Raw genomic sequence first — 19,128 nt, 5'->3', positions numbered from 1 at the left:
TAAACCCTGTGTGGTAAATGGTAAATTATCTTTATTTTATGGATTTCAGAGAGGTTGAGAGACTTATCTGTGGCTTCATAGTTAGGAAGGGAAGTAGGCAGGATATGAACCAGTTTTGTGAGCTAAAGCACCCCGCTGCCTCTTTGGGGTCTCCCCTGCCACTAAAGAAGATGGGAATGAAGGCATAAGAAGCTTGTCACCTTGGAGCAAGGGAAGAAATCAGATGATGGAAAGAAATGTGAAGTTAGACTAAATTACGTGGAAGAAGGGTGCAAAGACCTGCCCGTCAGAGTTAGTGGAATTCCATTGTCTGATCTTTCAGAGCTGAGGCCCATGGAAAGAAGCCATAACCCTGGCATCAAGTGCGCAGTGCAAACTGTGGCGTCAGAGTCCCAGCTGGATCCCAACCTAAGCATTCCAAGTTTGAATACATGTCATTTGTATCCTTCTCCCATACGTATCTGCACTCCAGCCTTCAAATGCTTTGGGAAGGGCAGAGAAGCTCCAGGATGCTCTTGTAGCATTTCATCGACACATAGAAATATAGGACGAGGCTCCTGAGTTGGAGGTAGAGGCTCTCCCAGTGTTTCTTCTAGCTCTGACTCCTCAGAGTAGTTCCTTCCTCCAGATGTTTACACTAAATACAGTAGTGATGGAGAGCTGAGGGCTCTGGAAAACAAAATTATGGAGTGACATCTGTGTAAATGCCAACCGGAAAGCTCAGATTGGGGTGGAGATTAGGAGCAAGGGTGTGGGGATAGGAAGGAGACAGGAGTGTGCATGCAATAGGCATTGGCTGGAAGAGCCACCTGCAGCTCTCTGTTGTTCCAGCAGAGTGGATTGGGTTGCTAAACCCAATCCCTAAAAGTTAAGTGAAGATAACTACTGCTTCAGGCATTTTACTTGCAGGTGTTTGGGTTTCCCATTTATGTACATATATATGTGTGAATTAATTCTTTTGGCCAGAATGTTAGTGCCTGCCATGTGCCAGGCACTGGGAATGAGTACGAGTGAGTAAGAATTGGTCCTCACTGTTAATGAACACCTTCTTCTTCTTTCCTGAGTCCCCAGGTTTAGGCATTACATTTATTCCACTTTCTGTAAACCATAACTTCATTTTTAAGTGCTTATTACACTCAGCTAAAAATCCATCTTTTTATAAGATCTGACTGTCTTGAGACCACAGGCTCCCCAAGAGCAAGGTTTGTGTCTGACTCATTTTGGTATTCACATCTAGTTTCTGTCCCCATTGCCTCTGTACCTCTTTTATTCATAAGGCTCGAGAGTTGGCTAATCTCCTCAACGGAGTCCTAACCAATTTGCCTGTGCATCTTTCTAGCCATATATGCAGAATCAAGATATAAAGTGACCCTATTTGACCACATTAATCCAATGGCCTTGTTAACACTTGGACACCTGAGGATCAACTTCCTTACTCTGTCAGTAGAAGAGGGCAGAGTTGCCCAGGCTTCACGCAAGAAACAGTTGTTGTCTTATTATTGTCTTTGTTCTTGAACAATTACAAAATACCTCTTGCTGGTGATATTTAAGTGTCTTTATGCTAGAGGTTTTCAGGCGTTCTCAGAGCCTCATGAAGACAATGGAAAAGAGCTCACCTGCTTGGCAAGTGGCAGAACAGGACCAGAGCCCAGGTCACTCTCCTGACTTCTCCTCATACCTGACCCCCAGCTTCCTCTACAAGTCTCATTCTTTCTAGGATGGCTCCCAGGATTGAAGTCAGGGAATCACAGGTATTAGAAAGGTTCTTGTAGCTATTAAGGCTTAGTGCTAAATCGGTAAAAGCAAAGTTGGGGAAGAGGCCCTTTACTTAAAGTGCTCTGCATTATGAAGGTGACCTTGGATAGAAAATATAATTAAAATATATATAGAATTTTCTGCTATCTATTGATATTTTTAAAGTCTATCTTAAATAAATGACTCATAAGTAAAACTAAGCTAGTCTATAACATTTTAACTTTAGGAGATTAATTATTATAGAAATAGAAGATTTTTTTGGAAGTCTCTCTGATCAGGTTCATTTTGCATAGATAGGAAAGTCTTGAAAGAATGCAAATATGTTTGCTTATTCAACCATTTGTCCATCCGTTTATTCATCTATCCTCTGTTATGGTGGATGCTTTGTGCCAAGCACTGTGTTAGATAAAGCATCTTTGCTCCCTAGTAACTTACTATCATCTAACTCAAATATTTTAGCCATGAAACCTTTATTATCCTACTAACCATTACCTGGACTTAATCAATCTTTCGTGATTCCACAAGCCTTTGTTCCTTCAGTTAGCCATCATTCAGATGTGTTCACCATGTACCACAGACTGTGTTAGGAAGACACTGGAAGGTTAGACTTAAATAAGAGATAGCCCTTGCCCTCAAAGAACTCAGTCTAGCAAGGAGACACAGTAGTAAACCAATGATTACAGTACATTATTGTGATGGTGAGGCAATAGAGGTGTAAGTAGTGGTACGAAGAAGAGAGTAAACAGTATGTAGCCCCATGTTGGAGGTGAGAATGGTTAGAAAGCCCATGGCTCTGATATTGAGAGCATGTCGACCGGCATGAGACTTACATTAGGAGACTTTCTCCTCCTAGTGCCTTTTTAATAGAACATTTCATATTTTATTATGGTTAGTTACCATTGTGTTTGTCCTCCCTATGGACGGTGTGCTCTTTGAGATAAGTGATTGTGTTTTATTCATCTTTGTAACCTTCCTGTGCTTAGCACAGTGCTCTGCATTTATTTGTGACCTGTAAATGCTGAAAAGGTGTAAATGAATTACAGAGAGAATGGTGAAATTGAGTTGAATAATAGAAGCAATAGAATACAGATATCCTCAAGAATCAACCGTAAGGCTGGAAACAGGCAGCCCCCTATGAGAAAGCAGCATACATACATCTTGACAAAACTATGCAGTCACTATTCTAGAAAATATTTTAGTGGCTTTACTTCTCAAAGCTGTCCTCAAGATGTGCCAGTCATAAGAACATGCTGATTTCTAATGATTACCAGAGTTAAATCCAATCACAACTGTTTTTAGAGACTCAGCGTGGCATTAAGACAGTAATCTGTTGTTCTAAGACACGTCTTGGCAGAAGGGAACCATGTCCCTAGGTTTGGGGCAGAGCAAAGAAATAGCCTTTGTTCTGGCAAAAACCAGAGTATCTGTATGGTCGCCTTCAGTGTACACAGACTTTGATGTACATCATCAAAGGGCAGCTGCAGCTCTAAATCAAAGGAGAGCCTGTGTGCTGCTGAGTGGTGGCAGGGACTGTCGGTCACTCATCGTTTTCCTGGGCTAATCCTGGTATGAGCAGAGTGTGACACCACCTGACTCATCCTCTTTAGATACTGATGTACGTTGAAATCAGTCTCTGGGGGGCAAAGACAGCACAGTTAGGAAATGGAGTTTTCTGTTAACAAAGGGGAGGCATAAACTTGCCTAACCCCCTGGATTGTTGTAAAGGTTAGGTGAGGATGTCCATAAGTCTTTGAACAGCTTACTATTTGCCAGACACTCTATTTAGTGCAGGGAAAACATGAGTAAGATGGACCTGGACTTCCTCCTCATGAAGCTTTCAGTTTACTGAGGAAGACAGCCATTAAACAAATTATTACAGATAAATAAGTGGGTCAGGTGTTGTAATTCATGAGGGAGAATTACCGGGTGAGTTTCAGGAGAGAATATCTGGGAGTGGGGGGTGGTAGTGACAGGGAACCTGGCCCAATCTGAAGGTTCCAGAAGGCCTTCTGTAAGGAAATGATGTTCTGTTAATGGGGGTGAATGCATCTTGTGACATGTGAAGTTTATGCAGTTAGAAGGGAAGATTATTATTGTTGTTGTTGTTGTTGTTGTTATTTCCCAAGGCCTTCTGATTTGTTCTGCACTCAGCAGTCTCTCTAGAAAACAGTTCTCTTTCAGCAGCTTTCTGCTCTGTGGGGCAATTCAGGGAGAAGTGAGAAGTGTTTTGCCTTTTTCTTTGCTAAAACCATCAGTTATTAGGTCATAGAACTGGTAGATGACTACAGAAAATGTTAACTTTCAGCATGTTGTACATGTTATTAACCTCTTTTTATAAAGAAACCACTGAAGCTCAAAGAGGCTAAGTGACTTAAGACCACAAAGCTTAAAACTGGTTGAGGATTTTTTTTTTTTTTGGTCTTCCATGGCATTGTTCCTGTTTTCATTAACAAAGATAATACCTTAATATATTCATTTAAGTTTTGAACTGGACAAGGTGGTAAAGTTGGACTTTTTCCCCTTTCCAGTTACTTTGATTGAAATGCCAACAATCACAGAATGGCAGCTTGCCCTGTACTGTAACTTTTATAATATAGCATATGGTTAAGAGCATGGACTCTGGGACCACAATGCCTGGTTGAACTGGCTCTGGGATATGTTGGCTGTGAGATGTTGAGCAAGTTTATTCATCTCTGTCCTTCATATGAGAAATGGATATAGCAATAGTACCTACCTCACAGAGTTATGAGGATTAAATGAGGTATTATGTGTAAAGTACTTAGAATAGAACTTGGCACATAATAAATGCTCAGTAATTTTTTTAAGAGTAAAGAGGAAACTTAAAATAATCTAACAAAGGAAAAACATAAGTAAATAAAGCCAGTCCCTATTCCTAACCAGAAACACAATAATTTTTTTTTTAAATTGTTAAGTCCTTTTAACCATGAAATTATTTGGGTGAAGGTGTTTCCACTTCTAAAGTAAAATAATGCTCGCTCTTTCTGTTTCTCCAACCTGATTCTTCTCTTTTGCCATTATAGCTTCAGATCTGGGACACAGCAGGTCAAGAGAGATTCCGGTCCATTACCCAGAGTTATTACCGAAGCGCCAATGCCTTGATCCTCACCTATGACATAACCTGTGAGGAGTCCTTCCGTTGCCTTCCTGAGTGGCTGCGGGAAATAGAACAATATGCCAGCAACAAGGTCATCACTGTGCTAGTCGGTAAGTGAGGACTAATGAAGAGGGAGATTGATTTGTGGGCATTAGAATATATAATCATGTAAAGCTTGTGCCTTGGTACCCTCCAAGAATATAATCTACAGCTATATAATTTAAGCCATCAGTATTCAGTTCTTTTGCAATTGCAGAGAAAATGAACCATGGTGATGGTTTAGAAAAGTCAAGTAGAAAATATTGCTGATTCATTTTTCTATTCATGTAGGCTCTAGGGAAGAAGGTAGACTGCCATGAAGGTTATGTGGGCTGCTAAACATTTTTTTAAATCCAATTACAAGATCACAGAAACTGTTGGTCTAGAAGTAAAATATCTCTCTTAAGTTAATAAGGAATTCACTATTGAAGCAATTGTTTTTTTACTTAAAAAAGAGACTTCGGCTAATATTTTCCCTTCTTACATTTATGCTGACCTAAGAAATTCTAATTTTCAGAAAGAATCCACTAAGAGAATTTCTGCAATTTGTTTCATTTTGTAAGAGGGTACTAAATCTCTGTTTAATATGAGGGGAAAAGCAGAAAATAGCCCATGATTTTCTTGTGGTGACAAATATACCCATTAAGAATGGAATTGCAGTGAAATGGACCAGATCATTAAAAATTCCTCTAGTGGTGATAGAAAAATGTTAATAATATACGGTTGTTAAAATGTTTTTTTTCTACAAAGGATCATTGCTGTGTATTCTAGCAAGACCTGAATTGGAAATCTGGGTAGAAAACTTCAGAAACATTAAGTTATAAATTATAGCTAACAGTAAGTTAACACTTTATAGTAAGCAGTATAACTAGCATATATGTGCCAGGAATCTTATTAGGCACTTTATGTGTCATGATCTCTAATTTACAGATGAGGAAACCAAGCCTCAGAGAGGTGAAGTTTTTTGCCCAAGGTCACACAGCATGTAAGATCTACTCCAAACTCTGCATTTGTCCAACTTAGTATGCTGCTTTATAACAAATTGCTGGACTTTTCTTTCAGGCTGCTGGGTTAAGTATCTCTATATATGCCTCTCTATAAGCTATCGCTTCCTGCCCAGTCCTGAAAACCCTCTTGCATACTGAAAACCTTTGCCATGAAGCACCTGAAAGTTCTCAGCTTTGGACTTGGCTTTCTTTTTGTTCCACAGAAAGCCCCTGAGAACTTGAGTCAAAGCATTACTACTTGGGAATTTACCTAAGGAAGTTAAATGAAGATTTGAGGGGAGATAATTAGTCAGTTCAGTATGAAAGAGGCACTAGCTTTTTTTAAAAAAACTTTTTATTATGGAAAATTTTAAACAGAAGCAGAAGTAGAGAAAACACTATAATGAACCCCTATGTACACATCTCTCAGCTTTGACAATTATCTACTCATGGCCAATCTTATTTTACTGTTGCCATCTATTCTGTCTGCCTTCCCCTTCAGATTATTTTGAAGCAAATCTGATTGTTGCATTAATTCATCTTTCAAATTTCAGTGTATATCTCTAAAAGACAAGATTTTTTTTTAAAAAAGAGAACCTAACCATAATGTTATTTCACACTTAAAAATATTAAAAATTCTTTAATAGCTTCAAAAATTTAGACATTGTTCAAATTTCCTTGGTTGACTAAAAAAATTTTAAAATTTTATTCAAATCAAGATTCAAATAAGGTCCATTTATATAATTTTTTTAATGTTTTTTAATTCTCCTTTTATTTGTAGGTTATCCCTCCATTTTTTCCTCTCTTGAAACTTATACGTTAAAGCGTTTGTTTTTCCTGTAGAGTTTTTAAGTCTGAATTTTGTTATTTCATTCCTGTGGGTGTCATTTGACATACTCCTCCATCACCTGAATTTACTGCAGATTTGTAGGAAAATTTAGAGGCCTGATCAGATTCAGGTTTTTTGTTTGTGTGTTTGTTTGTTTTCTTTTTAGCAAGAATACTTCATAGTTGATACTCTGAGGTTCTTACAGGACAGTCAAGAAAAATGCTTGATTTTTTCTTTTTTTATTTACTACTTTTCAAGGTAATGAGTTGGTGTTCTAGTATTTCCCAAAAGTAACTATCGAAGTTTTTTTATATTTTGAATGTCATTATAGATTTTAAGTATCTTTGATGTATTCTATTCCCTTGCTATGATTGTCAGTGCTCCAACTCTTCCAACTTTGATGGTAGGCTCCTGAGTCCCTTTGACATGACCCCAGGAATCTGATAATTTTCTTGTTTTCTGGTACGACAAGTGTTCTAGGCACATCTTGTGCATTTCCCATCCCAGACCTGGAATTAACCATTTCTTCAAGAAGCATTGCTTTTCTTTTTCTTTTTTTAACTCAAACCAACATTTGTTACTTACGTTATTCAAGGCAGTGTTTCCTTTAAGTTTCCTTTGTAAAAATTCTCAATTTAGTATGCTTTCAGTATTCTGAAAATTTTTTTTTACTTAAAAAAGTTTTTTTTTATTCTTCAATTATAGTTGATATTCAATATTATATTAGTTTCAGGTGTACAGTATAACGGTTAGACATTTATATAGTTACTAAGTCTAGTACCCACCTGGCACCATACATAGTTATTACAATATTCCTTATGCTGTACTTTACATACCCATGGCTACTTTGTAATTGCCAATTTGTACTTCTTAATCTCATCACCTTTTTCACCAAACACTCCCACCCTTTTCCCACATGGAAACCATCAGCTTGTTCTCTGTATCGATGAGTTTGTTTCTGTTTTGTTTGTTCGTTTGTTGGTTTAGATTCCACATATAAATGAAATCATGGTATTTGTTTTTCTCTGAATATTTCACTTAGCGTAATACCCTCTAGTTCCATCCATGTCATCACAAATGGTAAGAGTTTATTTTTTATGTTTTATTTTTTTAGATATTTGAAATACAACTTTATTCTGATTCTAAATGGAAAGGAATGGGAATGACAGTAATAAACAAGGCTTCACCGCTGAGCATTGTGATGTGACCGTAGCAGTCTTATGTTTGAAACTCAATAAAGAAACAGCTGCGTTCCAAAACAGCTAAATAGGCAGGTCCAAAAAATGAAGGTTTTTTTTAACTGCCACATTCACTTCGAAGCCCATTCACATGCTTCAGCATCCCAGATTAAGCACACGTTCTGCTTAGCTACATAACAGAGTGGCAAACACGCTGCACCACTGACATCACAGAACAGCTGCCTATAAAACTAGACTTCTGCGGCTCCAGCTTCACTTTCTCACAGGTCGTCATCCTCATCCGGCAGAGCAGTTGTCTGAGCAACCTCTAGATTGTGCTTATATTGTACTGCCAAAGCTGGGTCCATGACAACCTCAGGTGAGGCGAGAGCAGGCATGGCAACAAACTCCAAGTTAGGGTCTCCAATTAGTTTTCTAGCAAGCCAGAGGAAGGGCTTTTCAAAGTTGTAGTTGCTTTTGGCAGAAGTGTCATAGTACTGAAGATTCTTCTTTTGGTGGAAGACAATTGATCTTGCCTTAACTTTCCTGTCCTTAATATTCACTTTGTTGCCACACAACACGATGGGGATGTTTTCACATACTCGTACCAGATCTCTATGCCAGTAGGCACATTCTTATAAGTAACTCTTGAAATTACATCAAACATTATAAATGCACACTGGGCTTGGATGTAATAGCCATCTCTCAGGCCACCAAACTTCTCCTGACCAGCTGTGTCCCACACATTGAATTTGATAGGTCCTCTGTTGGTGTGGAACACAAGGGGATAGACCTCGATGCCCAAGGAAGCTACGTACTTCTCAAATTCACCAGTCAGATGACGTTTCATAAATGTTGTTTTTCCAGTCCCACCATCACCAACCAGTACAAGTTTGGACTGACTGGGGTTCTCCTTGGGCAGCCATCATGATGTTACTTCCAGAAGCGTCTCTGGGCCTATCTGACTGATAGCTCAAGATTTTATTTTTTTAAGGCCGTTTAATATTCCATTGTATATATGTACCACATCTTCTTTATGTAATCATCTATCAATGGACACTTAGGCTGCTTTCATATCTTGGCTATTATAAATAATGCTACAGTGAACGTATATCTTTTCAAATTAGTGTTTTGGATTTCTTGAGATAAATATCCAGAAGTGGGATTGCTGGGTCATGTGGTATTCTATTTTTAATTTTTTTAGCAACCTCCATACTATTTTCCATAGTGGCTGCACCAATTTGCAATCCCACCAAGCACTGTTTTTTGTCTGTTTGTTTGTTTTGTTTTTTAATGGGAAGTTGTATTTACATGCCACAACCAAGTGATAGTAATCCTCCTTACTAGTGGTTTGGTCATTGTGTTTGGGCTTTTCAGTGGACAGAGTTAGTGTGTGTGTGCATGTGTGTGTGCGTGTGTGTGATGAATTCTGTAGTGTCCACAAAGACTTGTCCTATTAGGCTCTACTAAACATTTTGATTCACAAGACTACCATAGGCCATGCTTAGCATCATATTTGCTTAGAAGGGTACAGTACAGGGCAGGAAATGTGGCTTTACAGCAGGTCAGCATCTGGCATTCCTCTTCAGTGGAAGTAGTTCTCATAGCAGTCCCTATGGTGGTCCAGAGCCTCCTGGGACAGTTCATGTTTGAGGTAGAAGCCTCACTTCAGGCAAGTGCATGAATTGTCCTGGCCTAGAAGCCTTGATGCCTCATAGGAGCCAGTCTTTCTTATAAGAACCCCACAGGCCTAACTTTGAAGGTCTCTTCAAATGAAGAATCACTACACTCAGGAAGCCCAAAGATATGGCTTTCCATCAGGTATTTATAATGTATACAAAGAATTCCCACGCTAGATGGAATTTACCATAGAAAAATGTTGCCAGGTAACACAGTTGACATATCACGTTTGTCAGGTTTCCAGGAGCAAAGAGGTAGAAACAATTTTAAAAGATAAAAAAAATACACTGTGAATTATTTACTATACTGATACTTCCATCTGTAATTCAGGACTTCAGAAATATTACTTAACCTCATTAATCTTATATTTGTATTTCCTTTTTCCCATGCCAAAAGCCCCTGTCCCATTGACACCTACATAATTACTCATTTGCTTTATCCTCTAAAACATGCAGAGCGGTCTCAGAATAACAAGGATGACATTACCACTGAGGAGATGATTACTCTAACAGTTCCTAATTTTTTCTTCGGTTCTCTTTGCTATTAGGATATATACCACTGGGATGCATGGTTAAATTATTGTATTTCAACTCACCTGAAATAGTTTTTCTCTGTGGGGTTATGCCACTTCATGATAAACAGGTTCATTTGTTTCTTTTTGCTTTCAATTTTAGGAATTGGTTTTTAAATTTAATTACATATTGATTACATAATTATAATTAATTGTATAATGTAAAACATCTATAAGATGCTTAAATCTATAAAATAAAATACATTTGGAAAGGTCTAGTTTCTATCCCTTCCTATTCCTCAATATTGTTCCTTTCATGGGGAACCATTATCTTTAAAATTAAGATTTTGGTTTATTCTCCCATTAAAATACAAGGAAATAAACTGTGTCTATGTATTTTTTTTCCACCTTTTTTCTTAGTTGTATATTATAAACACTTTCTTCTTCTTTGCTTTATTTACTTAACAATATATATCCTAGTGGCTCATCCCATGGCAGCATATAGAGAGATACCTTATTGCTTTTCATAGTGGCAAATAATTCCAAGTAACTATGGGTGTACCATAGTGTATTCAGCCAGTGCCCAATTGATGAACATTTGGACTGTTTCCAGTTATTTGCCATTACAGATGGCACTGATATTTTAAAATAAACATCGCAATAATCACACATTTGCTTTGCTTTACTTGCCCGTCTATCTGGTTTGACTTCAGATTATGGAAATGAATTTTTATGTTTCTCAGACTGCTTAAAGTCAAATGATGATTCGTTCTTTGATTTTACCACTGTTTTAGGCAACAAGATTGATCTGGCTGAAAGGAGAGAAGTCTCCCAGCAGAGAGCTGAAGAATTCTCAGAAGCTCAGGACATGTATTATCTGGAGACCTCAGCCAAGGAATCTGATAACGTGGAGAAACTCTTCCTTGATTTAGCTTGCCGCCTCATCAGTGAAGCCAGGCAGAACACACTTGTGAACAATGTATCATCACCCTTACCTGGAGAAGGGAAAAGCATCAGCTATTTGACTTGCTGTAATTTCAACTAAAGGCTGAGGCAAGGAGAAGCGAAAGAAATCAGCAGCCGCCCCAGTGGGCCACAAGTTGCTGGGGCGATCTGGCAATGAAGGTGGTTCCTGCTCTTGGACCTTCTGACTCCTGTGGCTCCCGAGTTTACAAAGCATGGCAGGCCAAGGGACTTGTCCACAGGCCAGCATAAGCAGAACATATAGTGGTTTCACTCTTTTGCAGTATGGAGTCAGAGCAAGGAGAAAATTGCACTAGGCGCTCCATGACCTGCAGAGCATGTTGCTTTTGTTTTTTTAAAAAAGCAAGTAAAAGCGCATTCCTGAACACAGTCAGGGGGATGCCTCCTGCTCATCAGTGGGTGCATGCGGGGGCTATTCTTTAGGGCTTCTGGGGGCCCTGGTTTTCATGTCCACCAGATAAACCAAAACTGAGAAGGCCAAGTACTGTCTCTGTGGTGTGTGTTGATGACCCCATGGAGATTTTGAAAAGTGTTATTTCTCTTGTCCACAGGCACTTTTAAGAACTTTAGATGTAAAAATGAAATGAAACCTTTACCCATGACCAACAGTTAACAATTTTTGTTTTAATAGCATATACAAGCTACATGACTCCTTTTGGTGCTAATGATCCTGCTATTCCACAGACCAAACGTTTTAGTACATTTATGTCCTTAAATGTATTTCATAGAAATAAATAATAATAAGGGAAGTCCATTGAATCAGCACTCTTAAAGTCTCATTGCTACCTTTTCTAGGGTGGATTTGTTGGGAAAGAGAAAACTTTCCTTTCATGTTCCACTGTAAATCTTACCATTTTCTTATTCTGTTCTCCATCTTTCCTGCCCTTTAAACAAATGAAAAAGTTTGAAAAAAAAAAAAAGAATTCTTGATAATATTCTAATATAAAAGATTAGCTCTACGACATGATGAGTAGTATGAGAAAACAGACCAGAACTGACCAAAATACTGTGGATTAATGGACTGCAGTGCAAAGTTCCAAGCAGAGCACGGTCCTTGATAGCAGGTCACATCTTTTATTTCTGGTACTATCCATCTTGGACAGATCAAGGGTTAGGATTTTGTAAACGTTTTTTAATATAAGCGAGAATAGCAACAGATGAAAACTCTCATGAACCATTTTTGTACCTTCAATGATAACCTTAGAAAATTTCTGCTTGTGGAAGCAGACTGAGTTGTCATTTCTCACCTCCTTCTTGTGGTAACGTTACTCTCAGACCATACATTCTTCTCCATTTCTTTCTTCTTTTCCTTTCTTTCCTGGTCTCCCATTTCTTTTCTTCCTTCCTCCCTCCCTTACACCTTCCCTCCTCTTCCCCATTTCCTCCTTTCTTTATATGCATGTGTTACTGCAAATCTCCAACTCAGATGGAGGTGTATATGCCTTTACTTAGCCAATTTTGAAACAGGACTCAAAATAGAAGACGTGCTGCTGAATATGTATGACTATTTCTTCAGTGCCATACTTTGATACCTTCCAATTTGTTCACTGATATAAATGCAAATTGGGAAAATATTTAAACCTGTACGATGTTGATGCTGTCAGATGTTTATGTAGCTTGCTACTTAGCATAACTGAGGGATGAGTAATGGAATAAGAATATGATGTGTAATTCCACTGTTTCTTTAGAGGGTAGCAGTCTCAGTCCGGATATGTTGATGTTTGAAAGCAATTTAATTTTAAAGAAATGAGTCATGTAGAGATACAATATTGATAAAGCATTTCTAGCATTTCTCTAGTAGGTATCAGAGTGATCCATCTCTTACACATGGGGACTATACATATTGTTTAAGGGATTAGTATTTTGGGTTGGCCTCACTGTGTTTGTCCTGATCCTATGGGTAAGAGAGATCCCAGAAGTTTGAATTGCTTTTATTTTATAATCTATCTCTACGAGAAAGAAATATCATTTTAATAAACACCAAGCAAAATAATTTATAACTGTTGCCTTTTCCTCCCCATCTTCCCACTAAGCCAGCAACTAAAGGTGTTCAGAAAACACATTGATCGAGGTGGGCAGAAGGTCATCTCTTTTTAAACTGTGAGGAAATGTCCCTAAGTTCAGATTTATTATCTTTTAGTTAGGGCAAAAGTCCAGTTACCCCATACATCATGACCCAACTTTGTCTCATAGCAGCAAGTATGTTGAAAATAAATTTGCTTTGTGAACTCAGAGGACAGGAATTTGTTAGAGTGGACAGATTTAGTTGTGAAACAGAAGCTTCTAGAGCCACGCTTGCATTCTGAAATTAGTATTCCTTAGGGTTCAGCTTCCTCTCGCTACCCTTGGCTGCACTTAGAAGGGAATTAGAAAGCTCTGCTCTTGGCCCCTTTCTTCCCTGTTACTCTTCCCAGCTTTTCTATAATTTACTGTTACCCATTCATGGCCCATCAGCAGGGACACATAAGAATGTAGGGCTTTCTTTTTTTTTTTTGCCCCTTAGTTGTGTGAATTCCAGATTAGGCCTTATGGACACTTGTTCATTGATGTATTTCAAGTTTGAGAATGATCCCTGACAATATTGTAGGTGCTTAATGGGTATTAGTTGAATAAATGACAGTGCCAAGATGAAATTTTTTGGTTAAACAGAAATTTCTCAAACAGAACTTGAGAAAGGACACTAATTAAATGTGGTCATCTTAAACCAGGCCAAGACCTAAACGTATTGGTTTGCTACAATATTTGCTAAAATGAATCTTCTTAAAATGAATTCTCATTTAATGGTGGATGAAAAGAAGTTGCTTTCTCATAGTTTGTCTTGATCTGACTCATAAAACTACCAGAGTCAATCTCTGCTTCCATTTTTGGGTGTGATCTTTTTCTTCTTTTAATAAAGTTAGTAAATATATGGTAAAACTTTTTTTCATTCCAGTGAAAAAACATCATATTCATGTCATAAGGTCAATTTTAGAAGAATGTGTGAAATCATATAGCTTGCTGATATTAATGTTTTATTATGGCTTTGTATAGACTATATTCTCAAAGGACTTTGTGCTTTCTCCTATACCTATGCAAGGCTTTTTATTCCTTTATATGCTTTTATTAGACCTGTTGAATTATGTTAACATTTAATTTTGATTATACAGAACCAATTATCCTTTCTGTGGATTACTTAAATTAGGTCATTAGCTTTTCCTGGCCCTTATTTTCCAGTCTTTTAGTCATTTCATGTTCACATCTCTTTCTGAGTGAAGCGGCAAGACAATAACTAAAAACGAAAGTAACATAGAATTTTTTGATACTGTGTCAATTTCTGATTTAGAGTTTGATGAGAAAGGTAAAAACCACAGGCCAAAATAAAATGTCTGGATTAGGATTATTTTTAAGAATTTAGACTTGGGAGGGAGGAGGCAGAAGTTAAAGACTGCATTCTTCTTTCTTCTGTTCATGAATGAATGCCTTAGGAGGCCACTGGTGACTTCCCTTGTTAGATCAATGATTTGCCTCCTTTTAGCTATTTCATAATTCTTCCAGATTCAGCATCAAATTTCAGTTAATGAATCATTCTGAATAAATACTAGTTGTAAGTGATTTTGAGTTGATCTTCTGACTAAAATGAAAATATCCTTTTTAAAAACCAAGCTACATGAATAAGGTATCATCTCATTATATTCAGGAAAAAAACTTTCATTTTTCCCCCTACGTAAAGGTAGGCATTTTCTATTAATTCTGCAGAACTCTCTGTATTTCATGTTCATTAGTACTTTAAGACCACTGCCCTATTAGTCTCTGGAAGAACCCCTCTAGGGTTTGCCCTTGCTTTTTTCTAGATTTTTTTTTTTTTTATACTGCAACTAGTTACTTCTCTCAACCATGGCCCTGACAGAGGTGTTTTAATGCAACTATAATAATACTTTTAGGACTTAAATTGAAAATCAAAAGCAGTGAAAAATCATATTACATCCTTCTTCCATAAGTGGTATAGTTGAACACTGATTTTGGGATATTACATCCTTCTTTTTTGATTTCACTTCTGTCACATAAGCTTATTTTTGTTTGAAAGGAAAACTGCTTTCCCTTACATTCTTCACACTGGGTAGAAAGCATACTGAATTAAGAACTTATCCCTTCAAACAACGAATTAATGTAGTAATGTTAGACCAAAGGAGATGACACTTCATCTCCTTTCCTAAGTCCATGATGTTGGAATGTTACAATCATTCTTAGAAGCCGTACTTTGGAATTAAAAACAAATGGAGGCATAATAAAGATGACGAAAGAATTTAAAATTTAAGACATTTGAAGACTATTTGAAGGATTTGGGGAGATATAGATTGGGAAAGGGAGGAATACAATTAGTACATTAGAGTAATATTCTGTGGTTCAAAAGGATGGAATGAAGCCCACTAAACAGTGGCAATAGGACCACAGATTCATCAGAGAGAACATCCTCAAAAAGATGGTTTTACTATGAAAGGAGCTGCTTCAGATCATAGTCTTTGTCAAGGAAAGGCTAGATTAAAAACTCAGCAAAGATGATGGTGGAGAGGATCCCAGCATTGGTTGGGGGTTGGACCAGACGATCTACTAACTTAAAATTCTATGTTGCAGTACGTTGCCTTTCATAACATGTTTAATTAAATATTTGTTGACCTGGAGATAATGATTTTTTTTTTTTAAAGTCTGCTCTTCTACAAAAAGTGTATACTATCTTCCAAGAAGGAGTTTGGTTATATGTTGTTAGGCCAAAAGACTACTTGCCCCAAGCTGGGATTGCTTTGTCAGTTCATTCATTGATGTCTTGTTGAAATTACAAACTCATTCCTGAGCTAAAGAACTTTTAAATGTATTGTTTTAGTAGAAGTCACATGAAATCATGAAAATTGTGTATTTGTAATTTGCCAAACATGGGTCAGGCTCAGTTTAGTGAATAATTGGTGTCTCTTCAGGATTTTAGGAGAGGTCTTTTTAGTAAAACAGAATCTTCAGTTAAAGAGCTCATAAACATACCAACTTGAAGTTTTGCAGCTTCCATCAGAGATCAGCTGGTGGATCACTGGCATAAGGCAGACCCAAGATGCGTTTTGGAAAAATCTCAAATAACATTTGGTTAGTTGGTTTGATTCTCTTGAAGAAAACATGATCTGAAAATGATTTTAACAGAACCCAGGCCAAATTGCTTCATATAGAAAGTAACAAAACACAGGTCTTTGAAAATCAGAACATTTGCTAATCCCACGATCAAATGATTCCACCTGCAAAATAAGTTATCCTTGCTAGGCTCATAGATTCATTGGTCTTGCATCAGTATAGTGAGAAACACTTGAGTTTGGGTAAGACTTCCTTTGACTCCTTTGGCTAAGAGGTCAGAGCATGAGAGCTAGCCACCTCTTCCTTAATTGACTGACTGAGGTGCATGAGTCAAATTTTTACTTTGCCACTGAGTTAAAGCAGATTTTTTGGAGATGTGTTCTAGTTCCTGATGGAAACTTTGGTGGGTTGTGATTCTGACACATAAGAGAGATGTAGCGAAGTGTATAGAAAGAAGAATACTAGGCTAAGTGTGAGGAATCCTAGTATGGCCATGAATTAATTAGCTATAACTTTATGCAAAGCACAATCTCTTGAGCATCAGTTTCCTCATCTATGAGATAGACTTATACCTCTCGGGATTATTATGAAAGTTAGACAAGATAAATTGAAAGTACAGTTCTTAGTAAACAATAAGTACTCAAATATTAGTTCTTTCCTCCTTGATTAAAAATAGACTTTGGATAGTCTTATGCAAGGATAGATTCTTAAGGCAAAACAGAAAACCTCTTGACTTCAAAGAAAAGAGCTCCATTTCTAAATGGGCCTTAAAAGGAAGTCACTTATATGATCCATCAGTCTGTCTTTGGGCATTAATGTTATCCAAGAGACTTCATTGCTTTACATACTTCAGGAAAGGCATTCTCTCTCGCTCGTTCTGTCTCTGACTGTCTGTCTCTCCCTTGCTCTCTCTACCCCCCAAACAGGCAATTCCAGGGTTGTAAACTCCTCATTATCAGGAAACTTAACCTTATTACTGAAATACCTCATAGTGCAATTTGAACCTCTTCTTAATCCTATTCTCCATGGAAAGAAAAATGGGTTGATCCTATCTTCTTTTAAGGAGCCATATTTGCCATTTATTATTGCCCTTTTGCCTCATTAAAAATAAAAAAAATGACAGAAAAGCTAATTAAGGTGATAATAATTATTTCCTTGGGGAATTTCAGGATGGGTATTTATAAACTCTTAGCTTCTTATTGGTATGAGATTTAGGTAATAATCCTACTGTTGGTTAACTCTTCAATTATCATGTACTTTTCTCCTTTATACAACATAATTGATAACAAAGTGTGCTTTTGAAAAATTATTCTGGTTGTGTGGCTCTTTTTTCTTCCTCTTGGTAAAAAATGGAGTCATAATTCTAGTTTTATAATCTGCTTTTAGAATTTAATTTCAAAAATGACATTATTTAATAGACATAATTACCAACCTCAAAATTTAGCAGGGTTTCTTTCCCTTCCTACATGTGCACTAAATTCTGAAATAAAAATTGGGTTATGAAATGCCTAATAAAGCAAAAATTCATGTATAGAATAACAAAAGATAAGAATCTGGTCTGTTATGATGTCAGTAGTTGGTTGAATGGTGCATAGCTTTTGTTTAAGGTTACACAGTTATGCCTGAATTAAATAACAATAGCAAGACTTGATAAACCCTCTGAAAAACAGCTGCTAAACATTGCTTTCTGCATTTAACCATTAGGAATAAATATTTTCTTGTTCTATACAATTGCAGGATGTTAGTGGAACTTTCTTGTAGGCTATTTGACAATGAATGTCAGTTGATTTAAATTAAAAAAAAATATTTTTTAATTGTCTTATCTTTTTAAGGTATGTTGAAGCTTTCACGTCCCTGTAATAGAAAATTTCAAATAACTGGAATGCTCACTTCTAATTTCTGCTCACTGAAGTGTCCTCTAGACATACCAGTTGGTTGGAGCTCCTTCGATGATATGTAAGGGAGCTACATAAATATATTTATGTTAATATACATACATAAATGTATGTGAGTAAAATTGTTCTCAGCAAAAAAAAAATCTTAAAATTTCAGACAATAATGGGTTAAGAGATTTTTGATAATCTAAAGGGAAAAAGTGTGCCCATATATATTGTTGCATATACTTTAATGCATGACTTTTAGTATAGGGATGAAATAAAATGTAAAATATATCATCCTGAAGGTCTTCTCAGCAGCTAGAAAAAATACTTTGAAAAGCTGTTTTATGAAGACTTTGAGAATCCCATATTTCTCCTCATTTCCTATTTCTTCCCATTAAAACATGGATCTTTAACATACACATAGTTTTAACAAACATGTTAATCATCAAGTCTTATGAACTCAATTCTTAATATTTGGCTGTTGGTTTTAAGCATAGGCTCTCAGTAACATCTGAATACACAAGTATATAAAATCTAATCATCAGCTTCAATGCAAATATAATACTTGATTTTAAATGTTAATATGAAGATATTAACAAAACACTGCACCGTGTCTTATGCGATTGTTTTTTCCTTAATAAAAATCTTGTTAGGAATATAAGCCCATAATGACTTTAGTGCAATTAGCTGAAAACATTCTATAGAAAGGCAATTGTATGAAAACTTCAATAAATATTTAAAAAGAGGCATAGGGAACAGGAATCTAAACAAAATATTTTATATAAAGTTGCATCTCTCTTTTAAAAATTGAGATATAATTCAAACACCATACAAATCTGTGTCCAGTATTCGCCGTCGCATCTTTGTGGTAGAAAACTTTGCCACAAGCATTTTTGCTGTATAATTAATTGTCCATAAGGGAATTTGGCTATAAAAAGATAAAATAACTGATTAACAGTGTTTTTGTTGGGTTTTTTGTTTGTTTGGTTTCATTTCTCATTGACAAATCAACTACTGTAAAAAAGATAAATAGTGGATTGACAGTTTGGTTTTTTTGTTTGTTTGGTTTCATTTCTTCAT

The 19,128-nt window shown here is 36.7% G+C and overlaps 1 protein-coding gene and 1 pseudogene across 7 annotated transcripts in view; one reads left to right on the top strand and one right to left on the bottom strand.

Annotated features, from left to right (window-relative positions):
* Positions 1–17,477, top strand: part of RAB30 (RAB30, member RAS oncogene family) — a 73,197-nt gene extending 55,720 nt beyond the window's left edge. For all 7 annotated transcript variants that reach the window (XM_039848177.1, XM_039848171.1, XM_039848172.1 and 4 more), the window contains 2 exons: positions 4,797–4,980; positions 10,888–17,477. In XM_039848177.1, the coding sequence (XP_039704111.1) occupies positions 4,797–4,980; positions 10,888–11,138 (435 nt within the window). In that variant the 3' untranslated portion in view covers positions 11,139–17,477. The remainder of the gene's footprint in view (positions 1–4,796; positions 4,981–10,887) is intronic.
* On the bottom strand, positions 7,969–8,843 carry LOC120590415 (GTP-binding nuclear protein Ran-like; annotated as a pseudogene).
* Positions 17,478–19,128: the final 1,651 nt, after the last annotated feature.

The sequence above is a fragment of the Pteropus medius genome, unplaced genomic scaffold (genome assembly GCF_902729225.1).
Source record: "Pteropus medius unplaced genomic scaffold, Ma_sr-lr_union100, whole genome shotgun sequence".
In the NCBI taxonomy this organism is placed as follows: Eukaryota; Metazoa; Chordata; class Mammalia; order Chiroptera; family Pteropodidae; genus Pteropus; species Pteropus medius.
The sequence above is the reverse complement of the archived record's forward strand: the minus strand, read 5'-3'. Positions and strand labels throughout refer to the sequence as shown.